Source organism: Parus major, chromosome 3, assembly GCF_001522545.3.
Source record: "Parus major isolate Abel chromosome 3, Parus_major1.1, whole genome shotgun sequence".
In the NCBI taxonomy this organism is placed as follows: Eukaryota; Metazoa; Chordata; class Aves; order Passeriformes; family Paridae; genus Parus; species Parus major.
This window is the reverse complement of record NC_031770.1, coordinates 67,679,405-67,700,075: the sequence shown is the minus strand read 5'-3', so window position 1 is coordinate 67,700,075 and position 20,671 is coordinate 67,679,405. Positions and strand designations below refer to the sequence as shown.

The following is a 20,671-nucleotide window of genomic DNA, read 5'->3' as shown; positions in this document are numbered from 1 at the left end:
CTCCATGCCGGGGCTGGCAGCCCTTCCCTCGGGGAGGAGGGTGGGCGTTGGAGCTCCGCAGAGGCAGAGAGCGCCGGGCAGGGCCGAGAGCCGGCTATCACCGCTACTGTGGCTGTGGGGATGCGAGTTTTGGGGCGGCTTCTCTTTATTTCGTTGTTGTCTGCAAACGGCCTTGGCGGAAGTTTCAGACTTTTCCCCCTCGCCCAGCTCGGGCGGGACACCGCTGGGCGCAGCTGCCCTGCCTCGTGGGGAGCGGGCAGGGCCCGGGAGCAGGGCTTGTTTACTGCTCTGCCCGCCGAGGGCAGTGCGCGGTACCTGTGCTGTAGGCTCGGGGCGCCCGCCCGCCTCCCGCCCCCTTCCCGGCGGCCTTTAACCGCTGGTTTCCAATCTCGCCCTCCGGTTCCCCACTCCCCCTCCTGCCCGGGCGGCCGCGGCACGGTGCGCTCGCCGCCGCCGACACGGTGCGCCCCGCTCCACCCCCTCGGCCGGAGAGCCGGGGAGGTGGGGGAGGCCCGGAGCGTGGCTTTGCCCTGCCTTTCCCCGGCCCCCCTCCCTGCTCTCCCTCCTCCTCCTCCTCCCCCCCCACTCCTCCTCCTCCTCCTCCCTCCCTCCTCCCGCCGCCAATCGGCGCGGAGGGAAGCGCTCGTGCTGCTGACGCCCCCGAGGGAGCCCCCCTTTTAAAATAAAGCGGCGGTGGCGCGGCGGGAAGAGAGGGGTGTGCGCTGGTCTGGCTGGGTCTTGCACACCGACGGGAGCACAGAGAAATAGAGAGACAGGCAGGGAGCGAGCCAGCCGCAGAATGCCCGCAGCCCCCGCGGCCAGGGGCTGAAGCGGGAGAGGGACAAGAGGTCTCGAGGGGAAGGAGAAGGAGAAGGAGAAGGAAGGCGGGAGCGGCGCGCCCGGAGGGTCTCGAGGCCGCTCCGAGGATGGCGCCGGTGAGCGAGCAGCTGGAGCCGCAGGGCGCGGGGGGAGACCCCGCCGCCGCCACCCCCCTGCCCGGCCCGCCGGAGGTCGAGGAGCCACGGAGGGAGAACGGCGGAGAGTGGCGCCCCGGGAGTGGCGAGAGCGGGGCCCAGCCCCGGGTGGCGGAGGAGGCCCCCGGGAGCCCGGGCTGCCCCGGGAGCGCTGCGGCGCCGGAGCCCCCCGAGGGCGGCTGGGGCTGGGTGGTGATGCTGGCCGCCATGTGGTGCAACGGCGCCGTGTTCGGCATTCAGAACTCGTGCGGGGTCCTCTTCGTCTCCATGCTCCGGCTCTTCGGCAGCAGCGAAGACAAGCAGCTGGTATTTAAAACAGGTGAGGGGCGGCCGGGGAAGGGGTCGGGGTGGCTTCCAGCCCACTCCGCCTCGGGCCTTCCCCGCCTGCAGCCCGGGAACAGGAGGTGCCCCGGCCGGGGGCTCTCCGGCCATCAGTGTCCGATCCCCGGGGGGGGCCGCAGGAGCGGGACCCCTCTGGAGGGCCGGGCCGGAGCCTGCTGGGACGCCCGGGAATACCCCCGAGGGGAAGGGCAGCTCTCCGGGCAGCCCTGCGCCCGGGCAGCGACCGGCCGGAGTATCGAGGTAGAAGCTGCGGGAGAGGAGGAGCAGGTGTGCTCGGTTCTTTCACAACTGGATCTTTAGGCATCCGCTGTCGTGCCTTATGGGTTACGATGCACACTTCTGGCCGCAGAAACCTTTATTCCCCTGCCCCCGTTAGCCTAAAGATAAGTCTAAACGATTAATAGTGGGATATAGTGGCACTTAAGATATGTCAAGAATGGGCTTGACAGTTGCCATAGCATTTTGATGTGCAGATTTACTGCTGCAACCAGTGTCACAAAACTCACCAGTGAAGTTAATGGTATTTACTAAACTTTAAAGACATTAACAGTACTCTCACGTGTTACTGATCTAAAGCACTTGAGATATATAAGATTCAATTAGTTTAAAGGTAAGCATACATTCTGCTTTATTTTATGTAAGTTTTCTGTGGAAAGTGTCTTTTGCTCTCTGACTTTGTAAATTGAGGAAATGAAGTTTTTGGCTCTTGGAATAACAACAATTGAAATTAGGGAACAGAATTAAAATTATATTTTATTATAGTAAATAATAAAGTTGACTTAGATAAAGGATAGCTTTGTGTTAAATTATTAAAATTAAATACTGAAAAATAAACACTGTCTTTTATGGTTTTGTTCCATTTGTAAAAAAATATCTAGCCTTGCAGAGTTGTATACCTTCTAGAGAACTTTTTCAGTACAGAGTGGGTGTTACAGACCTTTTGAAATTTATGTTTTCCTTAATACTTGCATAAGTGGGCCTAAATATGAGATGTTAAGACAAAAAAGTTCATTTTCTTCCTGCAGCTTAATAACTATTTTCGTCTGAAGCAGAAAACTGGGGCAGGTGTTTAGACTGAAGCAGGAAAGCTGAAAAGTTGTGACAGAACATTAAGTGATGTCCTCTCTGGCACTTGAACAGTTTGCAGTGATATATGCACAAGGTGTATTCCCCAGTGTTCTTGAGCTAGGAAGATGGGAAGCTACATCTGCAGGTCAGGTTGGGCAGTGCCTGTTTCTCAGAAGGGAGATGTACATCCAGAAGTAGGTGCCTAGGCTCCTTAGCCCACACAGGAGAAGAATGAGATTCAGAGAATGGGCTGTGACCATTTTGTATACTGACCTGGGAGCCCCTGGCCAGTCAGAAATGCAGAAGCAAATGGGTGGCTGATGCTCTCTGCCTGTTCATTGTACAGAAGTGTAAAAATTGTTTTTTCTGAGTATCTGGCTTGGTAGTAACAATCTCTTAAAAATTGTTGTGTTGTACTTAAAAAATGAAAGAGGTCTTTAGGTAGTAGTGCAGTACTCAAAATAATCAACAAGAAAAAGACTGAAATTATCTCCTAGCTTCCAGAAGGGTCATTGCACCACTGGTATCTGAGTGAGGCAAGATTGTGGGTGTGCTCCACACATGTTTTTGAAAATTTGCCCAATTGCAGAAAAGACGGGGGGAAAAAGTGGAACCTGGCTTCAGAGCCCAGTTGTTACACATCCTGCTTAGAAGAGCAAGAAGAGTTCAGAGTCCTGGATGCAGCCACCACCTACTGTATTGCCTTTTAAATGATTTGAAGGGGGAAGAAAAGCTACAGCTGCACTTTGTTGCACTTTGTTTTGCTCTATCAGATATATTCTGGTTTGGGTAATGCAGAAGGTGCTAATTTTGCTTTTTTAAAAACATCCAAATAGGTTCAAACTGGGGGAAATACTATAAGGTACCGCCTTGGCTAGATGACTTCTGTGCATGTGAAGGAGGAGTGCAAAAGCAAGAAGTCTCTTGTAAGCAAGAGTACAGCAGATAAAAAAAGTTCCTTTCCTTTTAGTGCCTCAAAGTATCTTGATGAGTTGTGTAATGGGAGGGAAAAGTCACTGTGATTTTACTGTTAGCGAAAAGTCTAGCCTGATCATTCCCATGGTATTGGTTCAAATACTTAATCTGCTGAGTCTCTTGTGTTTGGACTGATTGCAACTCAAACCTGGCAGCGGTAACTGAGTTAGTCAAGTTTAAGGAATTGGAAAACTGGAGTTTGTAATGAAAGTTTTCTTGCTGTGGGGCTTTGCTTTGGAAAGCAAAGTTTAATAGACTAATCCTGGGGGGAAAAAAAGACTTCTCTAATTCCTGAAATGCTGATTTTTTGAGAGGCATGAGTATTCTAGGTAATTTCTATAAGGACCCCAGGTGTCTGTGGAATTTTAGAGTTGATCCACAGTACCAAAGAATTCAGGTCTGTTTGTGGTTTGTTAGGTTTTTGGGTTGTTTTTTGTTTGTTTTTTTTACTATAGGGTTCCTTAGCTGTTGCCAAGAGCGCATATGTTGCCAGAGATTTTTGTGTGCCTGCTCTTTTGGGACCAGTCAGTATTTGTCTCTTGCCTGGTGCTTTTCCTGAAAAGAGGAATTAAGTAGGTTGTAATAAAAGCTGCTTTTGGTATCTCTTAACAGCATTTTGTTATATCTTAAAGTCAATGCAAGGCAAAATGGGAGGGCAATAAATATCATAGTCTATTCTATTTTTGTTAGTGTTAGTAAATGGCTGGGTGTCTATCAGTGTGAAAGGCAAAAAGGGAGGGGCAGAATGGAAGATGTAGTCAAGAAGTGACTCTGCCTTGCAGATGAGGAGTGGAAGAAACTAAAAATATGGGCAAGGCTGCAAGGCTATTTACAGCATGCAGCATCAGCACTGGATAAATAAGATAAAGAACTATAATTAATATTGTTGCTGGATTTAAGACTATTAATGGAAAAACTTGTGGGTCATAGTGGGTTCAAAAATTCCTTCAAGGGACACCTTTTTATGAAAAAAAAAATGAGTATAACCAGTACACAGTATTTTGGTATTTATATTAACAAAATCTAATTTCTTTGCTTATGTAGTGCACTATATAAGCAATTCCATTATTTCCTTGTGTAGCCATTTTTTGTTCAAAACCTAATTGATTCACAACTCCAGAAGAGGAAAGGCCCCTAAGTGTAAGTACAAAACTTCTAGAAAGGTGTGCCTGAAGCCTCAGGAAACTACTCTGTTCATTGTTTATAGCTCATTGTGTTAGAGGAACAAGTTGGGTGGGGAAAAAACAATGGCCATGAAATACAGGAGGCTCTTGGTCCTTGGAAATAAGGCAGACCTAGCTGGCCTCTAGTGTTCAATTGTAGTCTGATCATAGTTCAAGGGAAAGGATTGGTCCAGATGAGTCCAGGGTCTGGCAGGAAGAGCACTTGGTTCCTTTCCCTATTGGAGTTGTCACATGGGGATGAGGAGCACTGAGCCAATCTCATTGTTATCTCAAAGATTTGCCTGAGCCCCATCTAGTCCTGTGTTTTGCTCTCTTGACAGGCACCCCTGTTATATAGGTTTTTATGTATTTATGTACCCAGACTTGTTTTCAAAAGGCAAATAAATACTATACTAGTGGCAACAGAGGTGAAAGTGGTAGGTTTCATTTTTTTTTAAAAAAAGGTCATATAAAAGAGTTAGATAATAGATAAAATAAAGTAGTACAAATACTTTAATTGCTTCCTGTTCTATGATTTGCAGTGCTGGTTCTGCAACTCTACTGCAGCTACTGACCTACTATTAAGTACACTTGTGTGTACAGGTATCGCTTGCACAGTATGTGCTGCTATTAGAGTTCTGCATCCATGTGTTTGCTTTATTAGCCGGTGTTCCTAGAAAACACCACCTCACCTTGCCTGGGCTGGTTATCTGTGTGCTTGTATGCCTCTGGGTTTGGCTCTCTAAGGTGCAGCCTTTGGTGACTTATCTGGGTATCTGCATGATTGATTGGCTGGCTTAACACTGTTGGCACCATCAGGACCCTTAGACCTGGATTGGTGAGAGTTTGATAGAGCAGGGAGGAGAATTCTGATTTTACTTTCACATTCAGGCTGTAATTCAGATACCGAGAAGATAATGTTGAATGACTACAAAGATCTGCAGTGGATAATTTCACAGGACGGTTTGAAGTTTTCCTCTACTCTTTTCTTGAATCTTTTGATATCTTCCTGAGTTTCCCTCCAGAGATAAAGACCATCAGCAATTATGATATAATTCAGGTCCTTGTTATGTAATTGTCCTTTAGAACCACATTTAGGGTTCTAAATCTATGGGCTGCTGTATCCAGTAAATGGGGAGGACCCAGGCTGGAGCCTGTGTCACGTGGCTTATGGGAGAGCAACTGACTTTTCTTTTGAAGAAGTAGTAAGTCAAATTTGGAAAGCAGAAGTTATCGGAGTACACAAGTATAACTCGTGTGAGGTACAAGGAAGTGTACTATGTAACACTTTGGTCACTAAGGATTACATTGCAGTGGAGAATGTAGCTCTGCAAAAAGCTGGACTTCAGTTTTGAATGAAGAAATGGCTACACAAGGAAACAATGTAATTGCTTATGTAGTGCACATGATTATCAGTGCTGCTGTAGTCTGCTTTCCTTCTCATGTTTGTGTGGCTGTTGAAACCAGAGCAGTGAAGAAACAGTGAGTTCTAACCTGATATATAAGTAGTGATTCATTTTATTCAGCTGCAGTCATTTTTGTACATGGCTTTGTGATTATAAATACCTATGCAAATGAAGATTCTGAAGAAGTTGATATGATGACTGGGTCAAACTGGAAAGTTGAAGGCAATTTCTGTAGTATGCTGTATTTTTTTGGACCAGAATGATTAATTATACACTTCACTTCCCACTACACTACTGTTTATGTGTACACACATGCAGTGGCTTTATGCCTCTGAAGCATTTCTCTTGTAGAGAGATTACTTAGGTTGTCCTTCTGTGGGTTTTTTGGGTTTTTTTTTTCTTATATTTGATTTCACATTGTTTCAGTTCTTCCTGTTCCAACTGCAGGTTAACTTAAAACAAACAGCTTCGTTAGGGAGAATAATCTTCCTAATATGCCTGAAAGCTAGTTACCAGTTGTAACAGGCAACACTTGAATTTCATAGTGATGAAACATCCCTCTAGAACTCTGAAGAGGACTGGCAATTGTCACCACTCTGCATCAAATCCACATGCCTCAAGTTATGAGCTCTGGTGTGCTGCCTGTCAGACAAAACTATATCCTCTAAAATCTCCTTCATACAAATCCACTGAAAATAGTAAATTTTACTGTACTCTGTTTGTGATAATTCTGTTGTCGCATGTGAAATACCTTTCATACTCCCAGTGTTATTTCTTTGTCGATGTCTCTGTTGCTTTTACTCTCTGTAATGTAGAGAAGAAAGGTACTGTGTCACGTTACAAAATGAGGCTTTGCTGTTTTCTGGCATGAGTGATGTACTGTGATGATGTGTCTATTTTGCATCATTTACATAACATAATGTTTTTCTTACTGCTTATTATTAGTACATGCAGTCAGTGAAGCTTATTTGACTTTGAAGTTTTCCAGCTTGCATTATTCCTTGCTCTTCAACTTTGTTTTGTTTAATTGCTCCCTGTAGTCTGTTCAATGCCATCTTACTCATCCATTTTTTGGCTACCATTCTTTGAGGTTTATCAGATCCCCTCGTCATTTTTGAGTTGCCTTAAATAACTGCTGTCTAAAGGGGAAGTTAGCAAAATGTGTATGTTTATTAATAAACCTTTTTCTTGGACTTAGCAAGATAATGTCAAACTGTAGCCTCTACTTGGAGCAATGTCTACTAGAGCAGGCATCTAAGGACCTTGCCCAGTTGGGTTTTAATCATCTGCAAGGATGGACACTCCAAAGCCTCCAAAGTGCTGCTGTTTGACAACTGTGAGCAAAGAAGATTTTTCTTACCTTTATATGGAATTTTCTCTATTTCAATTTGTGTTCCTTGCCTCTTGCTTTTTGTCAGAATACCACTGCGAAGAGTTTGTCTCAGTCTTCACATCCTCTCATGGGGTATTTGTGCATGCTAAGATTGCCCCCTGTAGCCTTTCCTGCTTGAACCTAACCAACACCACCTCTCTCAGCCTCTCATCATGATGCTCCAGTTCCCTTATCTTTGCAGCCCTTTGCTGGATTCACAGTAGCAATCAGACTGCCTGCTCCACCTTTGGCATTGTTGGTGTTTCAGGCTTTTGATGCTTGAAGGTCTCAGAGAAGGTAAAGTCAATCCATTGTCATCTCCAGTGTCAGGCATTGTGCTGACCCGCTCCCATATTTCCCTCACCAGGTAACATAAATACTGCACCAGCACACACCTCCTCAGGTATCTGAGTGCCTGCTGCCTGCCACGCTCTTTTAATAGAGTTCTACACATCAAAGACCATGCTTTGAAATGAGAAAAATATGCAGAAAATTCTAACTTATATCGCTGTGTATTGCAAAGGAAAATAAGGATTTTCAATAAACATTCACCTATAATGCTCAGCAAGTAATTGCCCAATTTGAAATTGCTTCTGCTCTGTGAACTCTGGGGAAGGAGATGCACTGATTATTTGCACCCAAGCTAATGTAGTGCTGATAATATAACTGCTTGGTTTTAAAATAGTCGTTGTGTGAAGGAATGATATAGGTTCTTTCTTATATCTTCCACAGACTTTTTTTAAAATTCTTTCATTTTGGGAACATACCATGCAGCCTTACACCACTGCAATTCAGCCTTTAGTAAATATGTACAGAGGGGATAATTCTGAGAAACATTCCCTTGTGATCTCATACTATCTGCTTCCGTTTCAGAAATCTAATTTATTACAATAACAACAGCTCTGTTTTAGATATTGCCTTTAATTTTCGTGGGAACTGGATAGGAATGACTGGTTCTAATAGCTAAGTTAATAACAGCCCTTTAGTAAGGATGGGACCAATTTAAAAATGATCAGTGCTAGTTCATTCCCACAGGAAGGGATTGCTGGGATGTTGAGCCCAGCCTCTTTGTTATCCAGCAAGCATGTCTATAATCCCATGGAACACAGTGTCACTTAGATGGTAGGGACTTAGACTGGAAGTTGTAAAGCAATTTTCTTGCTGCCTTTCTGCTGAGTAAGCAGAAGTAGTGCAATCTTTGTCTGTTTATCTTCTGCAGTGTGCTTTGTTCAGCAGAGCTGTACTTTATGTATATCTTCCAAGTACCCAATAGTTTGTTTTCTGCATTTGCATTCTTAAGAACATAGATTGGAAAAATAATAAGTAATTCAAAACATGTTAACTGTTAATTTAGTCTCTAGCTCTTGTCCCCTTGGAAATGATTTGTAAAATGTGCAGCAAAGATGGTCTTCTGGCTCCTAAACTGTATTTTAGCCATTTTTTCAAGATGACTCAATAAAAATATTGTGAATAGAAAATGCATTGAGTAAATAAAATAAGTCTTCCTACTTCTTTGTAAAGAAGTATGTTGATATTTGTACCACATAATTTTAGCTGTATTTTATCGGTGCTGTAACTGAAAAAGGATAAAACACTATGATGTAATGTTCTAAATCAACTGTCATCTTTAAACTTTTGTAGTCTAGAATGAACGAGCAGTTTTGTGTTTTATTTTGGATCAAAACAGCGTTCTTAGTGGCAAGTTCATTACATGCAACCAGAACAGTGCTCTTGTGTACCAGGTAGGAAAGTTTGTTTTGAAGAAAGAAAAACCCAAAAACCCCCACTTTACTTAACTACAACATCAAAAGAGATTGTTCTAATTAGAGATGTCCTAGTTTTAGCACTTCTTTTATTGCATGGAAAGCTTAAGAGTCAAAGAATTCAAGAGGAAAAGAGAAGGTTAGTATTCATTACCAAGTGATCTGGAGTGAGTGTTGAGATGGGCTGTATCTTTGGAAACTTTTGTCTGTGCTGTCTCTGGTAGCAGTGCTCTAAACCTGCCTGCTGTCCTTGGGCTGACTGACTGCTGTGACTTTGGTTTCTGTACCCAGGCACAAACATACTCCATACAAACACATACTAGCCATGTGTCTCCTAAGGAGCTGCATAGTCTGCTCTACATTAGAGTCTGGATGGCAGCTGAGCCACATACAGAGTGAGCAGTCCAAAGAGTGGGAAGCACTAAGTGTGCATGGGGTACACAGCCAGGGCTTTCTTGATCCTCTCTTGAAACTGAACATGCTGGGATTGGAACACTCTCAGTGGGTTCCACAGGTCAGACTGAGCCTGTTTGTTGTCGGTGTGCTCCCTGTAGTACTTTGAAAGTGGTTGGAACTGGTTGATGACATCTGCTTCTATACAATGCTGCTTGTTTTTATGACAGGAAGGAAGGTGTGGTCGTTGAAGATGCTGTTAACTTCAGAGCACATGAGATTGAGAGCCTGAACTGGTGCATATTTTGGACAGTGATATGTGTCATGGTTCAGAGTAACAGCCTTATCAGAGAGTTGATTTAGTATGGCTAGATAGTATTTTTTTTGAATCTTGAGTGTACTATTTATATGATGACTTTTGGATTCTCCTTCAATGTATCTGTGAAAACACTGCCTGTGGCCCTTTGAGTACATTAGATTAAGTTGTCATGTGTGTGACAAAACTGAAGGTATGTACTTTAAAGAAATCCTTTATGATTTTGGCACACAAAAGGGAATTTGAAGTTGCTCTTTGTTCTTTTATAACTTCAAGTAATTTCTTACCTTTGAATTATTTATGTAGCTTAGGCTCTTCAAAACCCAGCATTGCATTCCAGACTTGAAAGAAATTAGAGCTCTCAATTTATAATTTCTGCCACAGCTGGGTACTGGCATTGATCTAGAAAATTAAATCAACACTAGGAAGTTTTCTGGAAGCTTAAATGTGCAAGCCTGGGATGTATTTTCTAATCCTATCAGAGTAACCCCATTTTTTACAAATTGAAGCATGAAGCATTATCAGCTTTTTACACCTCTGTACATATCAAAGTATTTTGTTCATAGTGCAGCAGTTTAATGAATATTTAGCTTCATGCAGTGAAATCATTGACCCTTGAAGGTGTTGGGGCAGAACCCGGGAGAGAATTGGGTAAATTAGTGGGAAGGATGGAGTAGAACTGCTCAAAATTGGGATGCACAATGTTAGTCTTTGTATGCAGTCAGCATAGCCCAGCTTTAATGTTCTGACTTTTTGTTTTTGCTTTTTCTGTTATTAGGCAAAGAAAATGTATGTTTTATGCAGTTTATGCAACCTCATCCTGCAGTATTGATCTTTTGTATACGTGGTTAAAGGCATTTAACTTAAAGTATGTTATGTTCAGTCTCTGCATTGAGGTCTGTGCCAACAACTGTATACTGTATTAATTACTTTTTTATCTGAAAATTTCAATATTTCAGCAATTGGTTAAAATATTTTGTAGAAAATTTAGCTGTATTTATTAAGATAATTGTATTGGGAAAATAAAGGTCAAGAAAGGCGGATATCCTATCCTGCTTGTTCTTTGGGATACTGTCTCTGAGCAATTGACTCCTTTTCTGATTTATGTGGTATCCCACTCTACCAGTATTTTAAATGCAATTTTCCTGATGAGAGTAGGTAAGAGAGGTGCTACAAACAGCAAACTTAAAACCCAAGTGAAAAATTTCATCATGTCTTTAAAATTGCCTCCGTCTGGACCTATGTGGTTGTTCCAGAGTTTCAAACAAAAAAGGATGTGGGTTCTTAATGGGACAGCATTCCTCTAGCTTTAAAGTAAAGGATCAGAATGGAAAGGATAGACACTTAAGACTTGTAGCAAATTTTCATACTGAAATTATGTTGTCCTCTGAAGGTGATAAATCTTAGCATTTCACACAGCTTGCTGTTTATAAGCAGTGTGAATTCTCTCAAAACAGAGTGCTCATTCTTTGGGATAGGATCTCAGCCTGAGAGATTGTTGGTCAGTGCTTATGGTGCAGAAGATGGGGATAAAATGAACAGCATTCTTAAAATGAAAATACTTTAATTATTTTATCAAGACATTGCTTTAGCAAAAGAGGGCTAGGGCTCTGCTTTTTCTTGATTTTTTGCAGAGATCTAGAGTGCTCTGGAATTTCTCTTCAACACACTTATTTGGTTTTTAGAAAGAGAATAATTTCTGTGACTAAGATACCAGAACTTGGTTCCAATGTCTTAAAACCTGGTTACTGCCTTTCTTTTGTGTGTTAAACTAAAATGTGAAGTAGGGGAGGCTCAGTGGACTCCAAAAGCTGATTAGGAGTGGTCATACTTGGAAACTGGTGACAGTAAGGTGGACAAGGTGGCCCTGACAGTCACCACATGCCTGAGAACATTGTCCAAATGCTTCTGGAGCTGTGTCAGGCTGGTGCTCTGACCACTTCTCTGGGCAGCCTGTGCCAGTGCCGAGCCATTCTCTGGATGAGGAACCTTTTTCTAATATCCAACCTAACCCTCCCCTGGCACAGCTTCAGACCGTTCCCTCAGGCCCTGTCACTGGTGACCAGAGAGCAGAGATCAGTGTCTGCTCCTCCTCTTCCCCCCACAAGGAAGTTGTAAGTGCAGTGAGGTCTCCCCAGTCTCCTCCAGGCTGAACAAAGTGACCTCAAGTCCCTTGTCTTCTGAGGCTTCCCCTCTAGACTCTCCACCATCTTTGTGGCCCTCTTTTGGATGCTCTGTAACACTTTATATCCTTTTTATATCCTTGCACCCAAAGCTGCCCCCAGCACTGGAGGTGAGGCTGCCCCAGTGCAGAGCAGAGCAGGACAATCCCCTCCCTTGCCTGGCTGGCCATGCTGTGCCTGATGTCCTCCAAGATACAATTTGCCTTTCAGTTTATAGCTCTGCTTTTTATGAACTTCAAATTTCATGACAGAAAAATCACAGGGGCCATGAACTAACTTTTTCTCTTAGGCTCTCCGTGTTATTCTTGCCAGAACTATCACCTATCTTTTGTGCAAAATGCATAGCTTGCGAGTGGTGAATTAATTTTAAGGTAATCTTGCCACCAAGTGTGAAATTATGTAATGAAAAAAGGCCCTTTTTTTCTTGAATAAGTGCCTGAAGTGAACCTTTTCACCTTTTAAGTGTAAGTGAACCTTACACTTAACACTTCAACATTTTAGTGAAGTGTTAAGTGTAGCTTTGTGTGAAACAGACATCAATTAAATCATGGGATTAACAGTTTGTGATTGGGGGCACACATGAATGTTTATTGGGAGCCTAAGAGGTAGTTAAAGAACAGCTTAGCAGTGTTTACACAAAGATAGTCGAAATGAGTGAAATTCAGGGCTAGAGTAAATGCAGAGGAAGGAAATAGGAGCCTCCACTTATTGTTAGGGCTGGTGAAGAGGAGATCAAAGGTATCTGCTTATTTTAAAAGTGGGACATCTTGTTAAACCACCCTCCACTGAGAATGCTGCATCCACACAGATTTGTTTGTTCGTAAGAGTGCTTGTCTTCCAAACTGACTTGTACTGCTTCTGATTACAGCTATGCTTTGTTGGCATTGCTGTTTGCTTTGGCAGTTACTTTTTGTCTTTAGCTACTTCTCCATTTTTTATGAAGCAATTTCATAATTGCAAAGCATTTTCCTGTGTACAATTGGTTTATCTTAGGTGGGCATAGCTTCTGTGAAATTCTAAGTGTTGAATTTCAGTTTAGTGTGAGACAAGGGTATCACAAATGTTTTGTGATAGAAGATAGTATCATTCTAGAGCCAGTCTGTTTATATGCTTGGCTTCAATTTAAGGAGAGTTTCAAGTATTGTAGCTACATTTTTGCCCTCAGTAGTTATATCTGGTATGTGTTAAAATAATAAATGGGTAAACTATATATAGTTGTTCCCCTCCCATACCTTTTTTCCTGTTTTTATCTGGGTCAGTATGGGAGTGCTGAAGCAAATGTGACTGTTGGAGGGTTTTTTTCATGTTCTGCAAGGTATGATATTTGCTGAGGTGAGAGTCAGTCCTGGTGGTGGTGACAGTCTTTCAGTAATGCTTGGCATCATACTGTACCAGTAGTGTATGTTTTACTTTCATTGATGTTTTTTTTTTATTTAGCTTTGCTCTGCTTGTCTGTTTTGCTGCACTGGTAAGTTGGGTGACATTTTCAGGCAGTGATGCAAAATATGCAAGAGTGGTGTTAGACCTGGAGAAAACTGGCAAGGTGTGGAATTCAGCTGGCAGATTACAGTAGATGGAGGTCTGTTGAGTACATTTAGTGGTTTATGGAGAGTTACTCAGCTGGGCAGATGCCAGCTTTTAACTTTAGGGTTGGCTGAAAATCTGCAGTTAACCCAAGCTGTGCTGATTAGATCTCCACTGCCTCTGGTGGGAACTTTGATTCCTCACTCAATGCTTTCACATGGAAATCAAACCCAACTCCAGGTGTCCTGTAGCACACCCAAAAGTGCTGTCATAGCCTGACAGTATGTGGTACATCTTTGTGGTCTTTGCTCTAGCAGTATCTGCAATGTCATGCACACCAGTCCATGCTACTTAGAGGTCACATTGACAAACCTGGTCATTGGATATTTAGGGGGTTATTGCCAAAGCTACCTTTCTTTTGAAGGTTTATCAGAGCCAGATAAGATCAATACAGAAAGCAATGCCCTGTGGAGCTCTTTGATGCTCTGATCTTGTATGTAGCCAGTAATTTAGCTCTATTTGCTGATGAGTCTCCCATGTGATGTTGTTTGATCTTCAGCTTCTAGTTGCTCTAGGATTTACTTCATGGCATATGGAAAACAGGCTGATGCTGGCTTCGTGGCCAACATTTCTGAATGATTCTGGAAAGGTAAATTCATCTTGTATTTGGAATGCCTAAATTAATTTATATAATTCCCAACAGTTAGACTGCAATTATAGGTGTTGGATCCATTTCAGCTGTTTCCAGATATGAGGTAGTTATAGGCAGCTTTTCCAGGTATGATTGAGGCCAGTGGTTTCTTGAAGAGCAAAGTTAGGCTACAAAGAAGAACAAAAAAATCAGCGTAAACATCCAGAAAGTTGAAGTAGTTTACCTGCCAGCACTGGTGGACTTGTAAAGCTTGTTCTTGGGGGCAAGATAGAGCTGCTTGGTGTGTCCTCCCCACCTTCCCCCCACTGCCCTTTAACCTTTTTGTTTCCACTTTTGGTCTTGGCTTGGGTTATAGAGCTGCTGGCATACACAGATGCCAGCCAGTTATGTCCTGTCTCTGGGAGAGGGAATTCATGCTGAGTCCCACATTTGGTAGAAGTTGGAAACTGCAAATTGGTTTCTCTCTGAAGCAGTGCATTGCTTCTCTGAAATTTGTCATGGCAGGACCTAATGCTTTGCCAAAGTATCTGAGAGATGCCAGTTGGTACCTGCCATTCAAATTTATTTTTTTTTAAGTGTTGGCTGGGCTGATATGATATTTGACGCTTTTGTTCATGTGTTAATTACATCTCAGGAAGATAACCAAATACTTGTAAATGAAATTTGGAATGTTTTGTAGGAGGAAGTTGTCTAATAGGTAAATCATCTAACTAGGATTTAGGTGGATATACCCAAATACAAGTGGAATCATTCTGGTATGATTTTTCTTATTCTAAGGAAACCTTCTCAGAATACATTGCAGCAGTTAAAACTTGAAAGTATTAAGCTATAACAAGAAATTTGTTGTTACTTTCAGTTTATTTTGGTATTGCAGGTTAAATAAAACAATAGAATAATTAAATCTGAAAGCATAGACATTGTTTGCTGATCTCTTGATGTAAAGAAACCTGATTATGATCCCATTGGTACTCACTTTTATATATGTTCACTACATATTATATATGAAAATGTTTCTATTTTGTTTTTATAATTTATTTAACTTGAATATTCTGGCTTCTTTGTGTTGGGGCTGTGTGTGGTGTTGGTAGGGGTTTTTTGTTTGTTTTTTATTTGTTTGTTTTTTGACTACTTTGCTTTGGTTATTTTAGTTTCTCTGGAAATAGACCAGTTGCTATGAAAATAGTTAGATTAGCATGTTGCTTGGTTTTGGCTTAAACAGGTATAGGCAGCCAGTGGCACTGCTGGGTTTCTGCATGGAAATGAAGAGCCACCTCTTCTTTTCCTAACAGTTGTTGGCTGAATATGGGCAGTATGTGGAAAGGTCAGTGCTGCTCCCTTAGAAAATGGCTTGAAGAATATTTTCAATTTTTTTCCTTTCTGAAATGGTTCCTTTTTCTCCTTAAGAATGTTATCTAGACAACTAATCTCAAGATTTTGCTGTGCTGTTGATCTTCAGCAGTAAATTGTCAGGTCTCTGAGTTCCTGTGTGTATCAGCTCCTGATACCTTACTGATGAGAATTGCCCAGAAGCAGCTCTGGTTTCTACAGTTTCTGTTTGCAGCTGTCTGTTTTTCTGAGCTTTCAAACAGAGGAGAAATGCAGGAAAATGAAAAATACTCTTCTGTTATTGTAATAATTTTACTACTCTTATTACATTTACTTTTACATTCCTTACGTTAAATAAGGTAAGTTGTTCTCCACTTTCGACTGGAAAGAGGGAAATGTAGAAGTAACACTTAATCCAATTAATGTATTTTCCTGCTCTGATTCATTGTGATGACTTTGAGCATCTGGCGGTAACTGAGCATGAGCTGCTTAAAGTCACAGAAACCCAATTCCTATTATTTCTGCTCATTGAAGAGAATAAATGAATTACCAGACACTAATCTTGGGATAATTGCTTGCTGAGCAGGAGATCTTAGCTCTTAAAGAAATTAGTTTTGTAAGTTTGTGGAGCTGTCAGAACTAGTGAACTATTAAAAAAAGGTTAACCACAAATGAACAGCAGCTGAGCTCTCAGTCCTTTATTCCTAACTATCACAGTTGAACTTTGCAATATAGAAATATATGCAGAAATAAATATTATTTCTTCCCCTTTGTTGTAGTTTAGTCCCAGCCTAAACAGGGACGCCCTTATGGCTTTTACTGTTATTATATCAACTGAAGTTTTAGCTGGAGACTGAAATTTGTCAGTGTTTCTGGCAGTACAGTGGTAGGAGGTACGTGCAGTAAGATACAGTATGTACTGCTGTTTTGAATGACCAAACCATTCTGGGATTGAAGTAACTCTTATTTTGGGTTGGTCCTCTGATCTGGACATAGAGGAAGGCATGTGCTTTTTAGCTCTAGGCAGTCTACCCTGTGACATTACCTCAGTTTTCCTTATTCTCCTTCATTTGACATGACTTAGGCAGGTTAGTGTCCAAAATTCTTTCTGAGTTTTTCATAACTGTGTGGCCTTGTGATTTATGTCTTCAGGTTATTGGTATTTGAAAGTCATGTTGCTTTTCACTGGTGGTCCTACTCCTTTGCCTTTGGAGAGCAGTGTGAAGGAGTTGTTAGGAGTCATCATTCTTAGTTCTTGCTCAGTGGCATTGACCTCACTGGAGTCTTCTACTGGGTCTGGGGGCAGACTTCCTCCCCCACACATATGTCTGGAAACATTCAGTGCCCAAAAATAACCATATAAGCAAGCAAACCTCAAATATACACATTTTTTCCATGTAGAAAAAAATGCCTATTAGTTAATTTTCAACACCTTCATTTGCAGGAGTAACTAAGGAGTGTTTTAAGGGCTGCTGGATCTTCCTCTCCTGATGGGTATTTTCTGTCTCTGTGGGTTGTTGCTATGGACAGTCAGTGCATTTCTTTGTAAAATCTGTATTTTTCTGTCAAATTCTTACTCTGTATCTGCTCTTTACAAATAACAGTATATAGTAGTTCAGAATTTTTTCACACTGTTTATAACAATGTTTAATACATTGTATGTTTGAGCAAAACTCCACAGGGATTCCGGTAAAGTGATAACAGTATCCTGGGTTAACTCAGATTAAGTGCTCTGATTGGAAGTAATTGTTTTATGCAATATGTTTCTGCCAGTCAATGAGAACTGCACTTCTGTCCTGTAGACAGTCTCTCTATTGTGGAATCTCTGCTTGAAACATCCTCAGCTTAAAAAAGTAAGCTTTATTTATTCTTCCATTTATTTTGACTACTGTCAAAATATCAGGATATAGCAGACTTCTCATGGAAGGACACTATAATTGGTATTCTTTAGGGACAAACTGTGATCCCTGTAGGTTGTGCTTGACTTGTATTCAGAGTGGGCATGGAGACTTCAGAGTCCTCCTCCAGTCAATGACCAGACATCATCCACAGGTTGGTAATAGTGGAAGTGTAAAAGCTATGCACTGTCACAGGTACCTGCTGCAAATATATGTTATATTTTCAACACACAAGAAGGAAACAACACTTCATTTTGCACTCAGGGACTTCTGTTTCTGAATGCAAACACACATTTTAGGAAAGTACAAAAGCAGAATCAAACCCAGCCTACTGTTTTTAGATTTGTTTCTGCCACAGCACAGCCCCAGTGCTTTTTTTTAAATTTTAATAAAAGCTGCACACAGTGGAAATAAATATTATAGGGGAAAAAAAAGTCAATATTCTATATATTTGTCATTGCAGAATTGAATTTTGATTGTGAAAATATTAGCATAATCAGATTAGATTTATAAAAAAATTTTTTTTAATGGATTGGTACAAAATGCAGAAGTATAATATTTCAAACTTATGGGTCTTCACAAATGCAGTTGTGCAAACAAGAAAATAGCTTATTCTTGGCATTTTGGTGGTCAGGAGAATCACACTGTGCACAACATATCAAAAGCAGAATAAAGTGGGAGGAAAGGAATGTTACTTCTTTCTCCACTGTTGTCTTTGAGTTTCCTGGGCTACTGCTAGTAGAGACTTCCTTGATTTGGTATTTCCTAATGCCTTTTTATTTCTAATTTAGAGTTAATTAGAGTTGTCTTATACCTTTATTGAGAACTTGAAAGCTGGTTTTAAACCCAAATGCTTCAAATTCTGAATTTTATGAGGAAGTTAGCATATGCAAAAGGATCGGTACACACATTGTACAATTACAGGACCATTAAGGTTGGAGAAGACCTTTAAGACTGAGCCCAACCATTAACCCAGCACTGCTAAATCCATCATGTATCCCCAAATTCCACATTCACATGTTTTTGAACACTTACAGGGATGGTGATTCCACCCCTCTCCTGGGCAGCCTGTTATCAATGCCTGACCACCCATTCAGGGAATAAATTCTTCATAATATGCAGTTCACAATATCCTTTCTTGGTACAACTTGAGGATATTCCCTCTGGTCCATGACTTCCTGCCTGGGAGAAGGGACCAGCCTCTGCATTGACACAGTTTCCAGACCCTAACTTTCAAATGCAAACCAAGAACATGACGCCATAAGAAGCAGTGGTGGCTTTTATTTTGCACACAACTTGTTGCATACATCCCTGGCTGTGTGATTTACTGCTTTTTTAAAATGGGATTTGTGTTGCTGTGACTGATGAGTGGTCATGTTGTGTCAGTGTGCTCACTGGCATGACTATGCTTGAGAAAATAAACTGACTTGGTGCTAAATCTGATTATAAAGATTTTTGAATAATTGAATTCAACTTTTGTCTTTTAAAGTAATGTCTTCAGTGCTATGAGCACTCTCCCAAGGAGAATTGGGACAGAAATATGTAATAGATTCTGTAATTTTCTGGCAGCAATTTCATTATTAAAATTGATATTTTATTTACTGTTATAAACTTGAGCTACTTGGGAACAAACCTCTAGGGTAAACTAAGTAATGTTTAATTTATAAAAAAATGTGGTTACTTGTTATTTCTATTGTATCTTCTTCCTTGTGTTTGGTAGCTATGGAGAAAAGAAACTTGTTGCATTCAAAAACATTCCGAGACCTCAGTCTGTAATGGTGTACTTTGCATAGATCCTCCTGTTAATTTGCAAGGAAGATTTGACCTGTCAAGTGCACTGGCAGTGGATTTTAGAGGAAGTAGCCTTGCTTATGAAGGCTCTCCTAGCTGTGGTGTGTGTACTAATGATAGGCTGGGTAGGATCTCTGGATCCCTGTTCAGAGCAAGCTCAGTCAGATCAGATTACTCAGGGCCTTTGTCCGGTTGAGTTTGGATAGAGATCCCATATTCCATCTTCTGCCTCTTGCATTATGGCTGTGCACCTTTTGAGCAGTGTAGTTGCATTGTCACTGCTTTTTAGGTAACTCTGGATGTCAATAAGATCTGTGCTCCTTGTGCCTCCTGAAGCTTTTCCTAAGGCTGAAAACCCCCACATCTGCCAGTCTTCTCTCCAGCATTAGGTGCTCCAACCCTTGGTTTCCTTGGTGGCCTCCTTCTGTTCTCAGTCCAATATATCAATGTCTATCTCTTGCTCTGGGGTAGAGAAAACTCAGAGCAGCTCCAGGTACAGCCTCATGAAAATGCCTGTGTTCCTCAGCCTGTCGGTAATGCTCCTGCTAATGGTGCTTGGAGTGCAGTCATTTTTTATTGCTGAAGGGCACACTGCTGGCTCACATTCAGCTTGTGTCTATGAGGAGGTCTCACGTGTCCCCTTCTGCTAATCTGCTGTCTAAGCAGTTGACCTGCAGTCTGCACTGGTTCCTGTTCTTTCATCCCAGGTACAAGACTTTTCATCTGCCTCTGAATTCCTTCTGGCTGCTGTTATTCCTTTTCTCAGCACTTTGAGGTCCCTGCACATGGCAGCCCTGACCTTCAGCACATCTCAGTCACTCCTTCCAGTGTGTTGGTACATGTGAAGTGCTGCTTTCAGTATGTGTTATCTCTTATAATACCAACTGTATGTCTTTAATGCTCAATAAGAGACTTTCACACTGGAAATTGATCTAAGATAGTGTTCTGTACTCAGTAACTGATGCTTACAAATTACTAGTAATTGATGCTTACGAAGCTTAAAAAGTAATTTCTCCTGTAATTACACTTTCTTCTCCTTGATCAGTCTGTGATTTTTGAACTGGGAGAGGCTGAAGTCCAACTGACATCAATTGCATATAATACCTGTGGACTTCAGAATGCTCATTTGTAGAGGATACACAGTAAAAATTTATTTTCTTAACATAATCCATGCTTCTTTGTGTTCTAAATGTGTTTTCTGATAAATCTGTCCCATCTGGCTTTTGTTTGATTAAAAATTAAAAAGTAAATTACTCTATTAGATCATCCATAGATATTGTTTCTAAAAAAAACCCAAAACACACAATAAAGCAAACTAAACAAAAAAAACACCTTTCAACTGCAGTCACCTGAGTCGTGTTTTAAGAAGAGGAATTTTGTCTCTTCACTCCTCTGCTTTCCAGGTGATTAGTTAATATTGCCAGAGCAAGGGACTCAAAATGGATTCCTTCTGGATGTTGCTGGTTAACTGCTTTCTGTATGCTAATTTGACCTCTCCTTGTTTCTTTAACCTACTTAATTCATA

General features: G+C 41.5%; 1 protein-coding gene across 1 annotated transcript in view; it reads left to right on the top strand.

Moving 5' to 3' along the window:
* The first annotated feature begins 610 nt into the window (after positions 1–610).
* SLC16A10 (solute carrier family 16 member 10) overlaps positions 611–20,671 on the top strand; it is a 65,686-nt gene continuing 45,625 nt past the window's right edge. The window contains exon 1 of the mRNA XM_015620913.3: positions 611–1,293. Coding sequence (XP_015476399.1) covers positions 927–1,293 — 367 coding nt within the window. The 5' untranslated portion in view covers positions 611–926. The remainder of the gene's footprint in view (positions 1,294–20,671) is intronic.